Source organism: Muntiacus reevesi, chromosome X (genome assembly GCF_963930625.1).
Source record: "Muntiacus reevesi chromosome X, mMunRee1.1, whole genome shotgun sequence".
NCBI classification, from domain to species: Eukaryota; Metazoa; Chordata; class Mammalia; order Artiodactyla; family Cervidae; genus Muntiacus; species Muntiacus reevesi.
In genome coordinates this window covers 63,278,099-63,286,651 of record NC_089271.1, presented here as the reverse complement: position 1 = coordinate 63,286,651, position 8,553 = coordinate 63,278,099, and the positions used below count along the sequence as shown (strand labels likewise).

At 54.0% G+C, this 8,553-nt stretch overlaps 1 protein-coding gene across 1 annotated transcript; it reads right to left on the bottom strand.

Annotated features, from left to right (window-relative positions):
* Positions 1-4,649: 4,649 nt before the first annotated feature.
* On the bottom strand, positions 4,650-8,196 carry LOC136153915 (uncharacterized protein CXorf49 homolog). Its single transcript, XM_065916056.1, has 5 exons — positions 6,904-8,196; positions 6,116-6,272; positions 5,573-5,649; positions 5,252-5,297; positions 4,650-4,690 (listed from the first exon to the last, which is right to left on the bottom strand). Exons 1-5 carry the CDS (start codon positions 8,194-8,196, stop codon positions 4,650-4,652), a joined length of 1,614 nt encoding a protein of 537 aa, XP_065772128.1.
* Positions 8,197-8,553: the final 357 nt, after the last annotated feature.

The following is an 8,553-nucleotide window of genomic DNA, read 5'->3' as shown; positions in this document are numbered from 1 at the left end:
TCCGTTTTCTGCCACTAGAGTGGTATCCCCTGCCTATCTGAGGTTATTGCTATTTCTCCTGGCAATCTTGATTTCGGCCTGTGACTCATCCAGCCCAGCATTTCGCATGATGTATTCTGATTATTTAATCAGGGTGACAAAATACAGCCTTGATGTACTCCTTTCCCAATTTTGAACCAGTCCATTGTTCCATGTTTGGTTCTAACTGTTGCTTCTTGACCCGCATACAGGTTTCTCAGGAGACAGGTAAATTGGTCTGGTACTCCCATCTCAGATGATAGAGAATCTGACTGCAATGCAGGAAACATGAGTTCTGGTCCCTGGGTCAGGAAGATCCCCTGGAGAAGGGGAATGGCTTCTCACTCCAGTATTCTTGCCTGGAGAAACCCTTAAACAGAGGAGCCTGGTGGGTTACAGTCCATGGGTTTGCCAAGAGTCACACACGACTGAGCAACGAATACTTTCACTTTCACTTATTAGCATGTGAAATGAGCACAATTGTATTGTAATTTGAACGTTCTTTGGCATTACCCTTCTTTGGGATTGGACCCCATGAGCAGGATAGAAATGTAACAGATTTCTATATAATGCTTTTGTACTCTGCAACTTTACTGAATTGACTTATGAATTCTGGTAGATTTCAGGTGGCATCCTTAGGATTTCCAGTGTATAGTAACATGTCATCTGCAAACAGTGACAGTTTTAATTTTCCTTTTCCATTTTGGATTCCCTTTGTTTCTTTTTCTTCTCTGATTGCCATCTCATAAAGTACTTTCTACAATTTATTAAATAATATGGGTTTATTGAAATTAATTTACACACAAAATCTAAGTGCCTGCAAACATTCTATTATGGAACCACCACTACAATCAACATAAAAAATATTTTCATCAGCTACAAAATTGTTTCATGCTCTTTGGTAGTTTAACCCCTCATCTCAAGCCCGAGACCCTGGCAATCCCCAGTCTGTTTTCTTGTGTCTATAGTTTGGCCTGCTCAAGACTGTGAAGTAAATGGAATCGGGCAGTATGGAGATTTATCCATTTGGATTCCTCAGAGAAAAGAACATATAGGTGACTTCTGGATGTGCAATGTACATTTATGTCACCTGAGTATAGTTACATGGGTTGATTGGTTCATAATTATTTGTGATACTGAGGGCTTACACTCTCCACAACGTGTATATGTATAGTCTGTTAAATTCATATTTAATTCAATGTAATTAACTTTTATGTTTGGAAGGGCTATTTTATGAAAAAGCAATAGTAAATCCTTTTTAAAAAGTGAATCATCATTGTAAAAGTCAGGCTGGCAGATACCTCAAGAGGACTAGGGAGGAAGAAGTGATTGGCTTGGAACAAAAGGGGGGTTCAAAACTACAAGTCTGTTCTTTATCTGCATCTGAGCAGTACTTACCAGACCTTCAATATTGCACAAGCACAAGGGTACCAAGAACAACACAGTCATTCAAACACTCGGAGGGCCCAGGAACTAGGATAGTTACCCAGGGATAGTCATGGTGGAAAATCTGGCAGCCCCAGTGTGCCTGGGAGAATCTGGGCAATGCAGGTGAGACTTACCTCACATTAATTCAGCTGAGTAGCAGCATTTATCGCATCTGCAAGCATAACCCACTGTTACCACGCAAAGGAAAATAAAAGCCAACTGCAGGGATTAAGACTTGGACATGTTTGGGCAAGATTAATGTGCTCACCACCACAGGCTCCCTCTTCAGGACTCACCTACTTTACTTTCTTGGTTTGTGCCAATTTCCTTCAAGAGTCCAGAGAGGGAGGTAGACCTGGGACTGGGGCTGGTGGGGTGGGGGTGTGACGGGGAGGGAGCATCTTCCCAGGTGATGGACAGGCAGCAGAACCAGGCAGGATGGAGGCTAGGGCTCTCCAAAGGAGCTGTCATTGTCTCCCAGGCTGGAGAAGGGGCAAGAGGGGGAAAGGCAACAGGGGTGCACTGAATGAGGCCGGGTTTCTTCATTCCTCGTACCCCCTGCGGCCCAGATGGATTTCTTTAACCTGTGCCTCAGGCCCTGCCACAGATTTCCCACTGGAAGTGGAAGGTTGGGGCTGAGCCAAGGCCTGTGATATCTAGGTTTCCAGCAACATTATAGTGAGGTAGTTGGTCTGAACTGTGTGCTCAGAGGAGGGAAGGGAGCCTGGTTAAAAGTGAACGAGGGGTTGTGTTCACGCCCTAGCACCTCCACTTCCATGAGCTCCTCCACTTCCTCACCCTGGTGACCAAAGTCCTGGGTCCCTCTCTGCCCAAGGGTGGTGCTGATGCTGGTGCTGGACTTCTCGCTGGGCACAACTTACCTACATGTCTCAGTCGGCAGGGACCTCAGCTGGACGGTCTCTGCCAAATTTACTCACTCAGACAACAGCGAGATGGGCTACACTACCAGGCAATCACCACTGGATCAGCTCTAAACTAAGTGATCAAGACCAACTTCCAGGGAGGGGTCTGAGTGGAAGGAGTAAGTCCCGCGCATGTTCTTTTCTTACCATGAGGTCTCTGACTGTTCCACCCACACGTAGTCTGTCCACCTGGCCTCATGCCAAGAGGCCTGGAAGGGAATCAACGTGAGAATATGGGTGAAGTGCTCCCCATTGTCCAGGTGCAGTCACTCCTAAATTCGCTTCCTCGTGGCACCCTTCTTGCCCCTGCCTCGAGTAACTCATTTTGGGCGGTCTCCTGTTTCTAAGATGAGCAGCGATATCCCTGGTACTCTCCAGAGCCACTCTTCCCATTTTCAGTCATCCACACCCTCAGCAGTTGGCAGATATAATAGAATGGCAAGGTAGGATCCAGGGCCTCCTCCAGCCACTCCAACTCTGTCAGAGTCCCAACACCCTGTCCTGAGGTTTGGTGACCCCTGCATCATCCCCCTCCTACATTTTGGGAATGTAACAATACCCCTTGAATATCGGGGATCCAACACTTGCTTCAGCTCACTCAGTGCCTTACAGAATCTGGACAAGTCTCTACATTTTCTGCCTCAAGGGCCTTATCCTTGCTGACTTTTATTCACACAGAGAGATGTCCAGGCACCAACTCTGAATGTGCTACCTACCATCATACCCACTTTTGTGAAATAAAACCCTGGTCTTTCAGGAATGGTGTCAGGCCGACCCTACCCTCAGTTCACTTAAACACAGATCTGTCTCTCTGAGTCTCAGGCTGGCACAGTCCTGGAGTGCTGGCTGAGGGAAACAAAGTGCTCCTCAAATTCCAGCGAGGGGGGAATTGAACACAGTGTTCAGGCTCATTGTCATGTGCCCTAAAGATGTAGTCCAGGATACTGAGCTGGGATACTCTGGGAAATATCATTTGTTGGAAGATCTGTGTCATGGGTCTGGTCAAACGGTATTTGATAGGGACCCTGCAAGAACAGAGACTTACTAACCACACTTGCCATAGAGCGTGATTGGGCCCATTTCCACTCAAGGGTATAGAGAGGCTCAGGCTGGCGGCGAGGGTGGTCAGCTGGCTAGGGCAGGGAGGATGTGAAAACACTGAGGACTCCACCATCCATCTCTAGCCGCCAGGGTGCAGTCTGACCCAGGTTGGCACCAAACAGATGCATCTCCTGACCTCTAGTCCAGAGCCTAGCCTGTCTCCTGTGTTGCCTGTACCTTCTCTCCTGCTCCCCAGGTCACTGGGTCCAGGCTTCATGCCCAAGCCCCTTATTGAATCCAAAGAAGGAGAAGTGAAACCATTGGCGCTTGCATCTCAGGGGTGAGGGCTAAAGAGGAGAGGAGGACTGTGTGCAGGTTCCAGCGTGCAAGGTGGGACTGGGGCAGGGGTGGGGATGGTACGCACAGTAGGGACTCCAATGAGAGGGCAGAGCCTGGGAAGGGAGAGATGAGGGCACCTCTGCCTGTTTCCACCTGCTGAACTACACGTGCAGGCAAAGTCACCAATGGCAAGTCAGGGAAGGGATCCTGCTCCAACAGGAAAAGAGAGTGGTCAGGGTAAGGAGGACCATGAGTCCAATGAGGCAGGAGGATGGGTTGGAGCTCTGTAAGGGGGTCATGTGTTCCTTCCAACGGGGAGGCAGAATGTCAGCAATGGATGGGAACCGGCAAACCCCAGAGGAGGGTGGTTAGCGAACTAGAAGAGGGACTTTAGGGGGATGGGAGGATGTGCCAATGTGGCCAGTCAAGGCCCTCAGTAAACCCAGACTGGGGGCACTCCGTTGCCCTGATGGCCTGGATGGTAGAAGAGGCTGACCGAGAGACCCCACCACAGGATGCCAGAGGTACTGCTCTGCAACAGGCTATGATACGGAGTTGCTCCTCACCAGGCCTTGCCCCACCACTCCCCCAACCCCTACCCCCCAGAGAAAGGGCAGTACAAAGAACATGAGAAGTCCTTTAATCAAAAACTGCTGTGACACTGGGCTGAGAGGGGACAAAACAAGGGGCAGAGGATGCCCTGGTGGAGGCAGAACGAGAGGCAGCAAGCTTGGCCACAGCTCGCCAGCCCCGGAGGTAACAGCTGCTCCTCTTGCAGGAAGATACTGGACTCAACCTGTAAGACAGCAGAGTCAGGGAAGAGCCTCAAGCCGGGGCAGCCCACAGCCCTGCTCAACAGCCAGCATTGTGGGAAGGGGTATGCAGTGTGTAACACTCACTTCAAACGATCTGGAACTTGTCAGCCAGGTACCGCATGGAGGCTGCAACAGGGAGAGGCATAAACAGGTGCTCCAGACAGACGGACATAGAAGCCTGTGCCCCTGTCCCGGTGGGGAACCACCTAGCCCTGCAACCTGAAACGCACATACCCCCAGCCCCAATGCAAAGAGCTCTGGGCCTGATCACTCCCCGCCAACGGAATTTAATGTGGAGCCATTTCCTCAAAGGAAACAAAATGTGCCAGCAGCTCTCAAGCTTGGGGCCACGCACAAACCATTCAAAAACTGTCTCGTAAACAATCCAGCAAGACTCTTAGAGGCCACACCAGATCAACAAGGCATCTCTAAAGTCCTATCAGAAGGAGGTCTCTAGGACTTCCTGGCTGGCAGAGTGTGCACACAGTCCACGCAGTACTTTGCTACTTGTCCACATCCGCAGCTGAATATGCACCGCACGCTCCAGCGACAGGCTTGATAGGTTCTCCTCCCCACAGGAACGCTGATCCCTACGAGGCCCTCGGCACCTGCAGCCCACCCCACCCCAAGGGACCACCCCGATTCTGCACTAAGAACCCGCTGCTCTCTGTCCCTGGTTCCTCATACCAAGTTGATCCTTAAGGTCGTCTATTTCTCTCTGTAGCACCAGACACTAGGCCAGCAGACACAGGAGGAAGAGAAATGGTTAGTATACACCCGCCTCCCCTCTCCTCCTCCTCTCCTCTCCCCCGGGCCCTCCATCCCAAACCAGGTGTCTAGACTGGCAAGGGAAAGACTTTCCTCAGGGGAAAGGAGGTGGGCTCCCTCCCTGGGGTGTAGGACGGGGATGGGATGGGGGTGGGGGGCCCACAAATATCAGTTGCACTTGGACTCAGATCCCACCATGGGGTTTGGGTGTGCATTTCCAGGAGCCAGAAGAAGCATTACCCGAGGACAGCCCTGCCTTCCGGGTGGCTGCTGCTGCCTTTTCCGTCTTGGGGGATGGTCAGTTGGTTCCCGGTCACCTGAGAGGGAAAGGACACACAATCCAGCTTCCCAGGTTCCCAGTGAGGTGCAAAGTGCCAAGCCAGGTCTAACGTGAGGTGAGGCAGTACCACCCTCTGCTAGCAGCAAGCGTCCCCTGCTCCGCCCGGCAGGCAGCACAAACCTTCTCTCTGGACCTGCCCCTCCTACACCTCAGGGACAGCCATTTCACCTCAATGGTTGCCAAAGGCTGTTGTTCTGGGTTCGAACCTCCCAGAGTGGCAGCCACAGCCAGCACCTGGGAGAGCAATGTGGGCGAACAGCACTTCACAGAAAAGGCTAATAGCCTACAGCCTACGCCCAGAGTTGACACCCTTTTTCCCATGGGTGAAGCGTCCTGAGAGCAAGGCTGAGCCCCCAGAAGAGAGAGAGAGAGAGAGTCAGAGACAGAGGTTTCTGCCCTCACCCCTGGCCACCTCCCCCCATATCAAAACCCAGGACACTCACCTGAGGGGCCAGGCCCTCTGAGCATGACTTCTCCCTTGTTCATGGCCACGGGCTCTGAGTTTCCTGAATACTGTGTGCCTCTGATGATGAGATTGGTGCTACTGGGTTCTCCATGATGCACCCATGGACAAGATGACCATGGCCTGTCAGTGGTCAGCTAGAAAGACAGATTTCTCACGGATCTGAAGTGTGTGTGTGCACGTGCACGCGTGTGTGTACCAGTGCATTTATATGTCTATGCCTGTGTGTGGGAGAGCTCATGTGATTCAAGACGGAGCTGAGGCAGGGAATTGGAAAGAGAATTGAAAGGCTGATCTCTTTAGCACATTCTCTGTCCGTCAGCCCCAGGTCAGCAGGTAGAGCTGAGCTGGGGACAGCATTGTGTCACTGAGAAACCTGGGGTCCCTGCAAGGAAGGTTTGGGGAAGACCTAGCAAGTAGGATTCAGGAAAGTGATGCGACTAAACACTGAAGCTCTGTGAAGCTTTTAAGGGGTCCCCGCAAATCAATTCAGCTACCAGCTCTCCCGTCCACTCCAGCCCCAGCCTCGTGGAGGAGGCTGGAAACAGGCCAAGGGTGGAAAACCGAGCCCAGCACACCCAAAGTGCTACCTTAACGTTTGTCCCTAGTAAAAGGACCCCAATCTGGCATCCTGATGACCCAGTGACTGAGGGTCACCCAATGACAACCCCTGAGGGATGGAGAGAAGGAGCAAGGGGTGAAGACCTGTGTTGTGGGGAGGGTGGGAGGGGGAAGAGTGAGGAGAGAGGAGGGGCCTGGCCTACTCACTTGGCCCTTTGGGAATGGGTCTCTATTTGGATCGTTGTCTTCTCCCGACACCGCCATTGCTGCCACCGACTCCCGGGCCCGCCTAGCCACGGGTTTCTTCCCAGCACGGGTGTGCTTGGACTCTTCAGCTCCCCAAGGGACCAAGGCCTCCTTCTTGGACCTCCGGAGCAGCGGGATGCCAGAAATTGGGGAGAAGGTGGCCGGTTGCAGGGGAGTGGCCGAGATTCTTTGCCCCCAGGAAGGGAAGATTCTCCCCACGGCAGGTTTGGAGACGCCCCCAAGGGACTTCTTCTCCTGGACCCCCTTCCTTCTAGGAGTGGGCCGCGGCAGGCTGCCTGTAGTGGCAGCTGCAGGAGCTGATGCTACTGCCACTCCCGGGTAGCTGGACAGGCTGCCCCCCTTCCCCCAGAGCACGCTCTGCATTTTTCTAGGGGGAGAGGTGTCCTCCTGCTCTGCATCGCCCTGCCTGCCCTGCCTTTCCACAACCGAAATTAATCCTCGCGGAATCGAGGATAGGCAAGAGTCTGGCACATTAAGGAGATTCTCCCTGCCTTGGACATGCAAGCGTCTGGGTGTGTTCCCAGGATCTTCGGGGCTGTTGAGCTTGGCCTGGCCTCCGTCTTTGGGATAAATGCTCACCCTCATCCGCTCTATCTTACTGAATTCATCGGAGGACTCGGGGTCGGACAGCAGCCCGGCTGTGCTTTCTGACGGAGGCCACTGGCAATTCACAGCCACGTTCAACCTACTCTTAGTGCCTTTCTTAGGGTTCCCCCAGGCCCGGCCTGCCTTGGGCCCGCCGACCCGGAGAGGGCCAGCCTCAGCCTGTGCGGCCTCCCCACACCTCTGGGCGGCACCGCCTCGACTGCGGGGTCGCGCCTCGAGGTCCCGCAAGGCAGACACTTCGCCGACCGCGTAGCTCTCCTGGGACAGGTATCTGCGGGTGCCCAGCACGTCGTTCAGGTCGGCCAGCTGCTGCAGGATGGCCGCCACTGACTCGTCAGCCAGCTGCAGGGCGTCCCCCTGGTCGTCGGCCAGGGAGCCAGGCTGGCGTTCGAGGACCTGCAGCACCGGCCCTCCGGCTTCCAGCACCTCCCGCTCTGACTCGAAGCCCTCAGGGTCTGGGAAGCCATTCCCGCCCTCACCTTCGCCGCTTCGTGGTGCCCCAGGCTCTGGGCTGGGGCCGGGTCCCCGCGGGGCTATGGAGCCGGCCTCAAGGCCGCTGGTCTGCTCCCCGCACTCTGAGCCAAAACCCGCTCCCGAAACAGACACCTCATCATCTGGGGAGCTCATGTCGCGATCTGGGTGGCCGCCGGATCAGGGGCGGCGACCATTTATCAACCGGGTCGCGGTGGCGGCGGTCAGGGCAGGTGTGGCGGGCGGCGTCTGGAGCTCGCCGTCAAGCATGCTGGAGATGGCCGCAAATGACGCGAGGTTTTCAGCGCGCCAGCCCTGCCGCCTCCTCATTGGTCCGGTTCCTGCCAACCAGCACGCGCCTTGTTTGGCCGTCCCCTCGAGGTGTAACCAATGGGGTCGAGGGCCTCCTCTGGCTTGCTGCCAAGTCCAAGGGCCGTCCGGGCAGTTGGCGAGTTGGCGGGTGAATGTGACGCTGCGAGTATACCTCTGTCAAGCCTCTCGTCCCACCTCCTC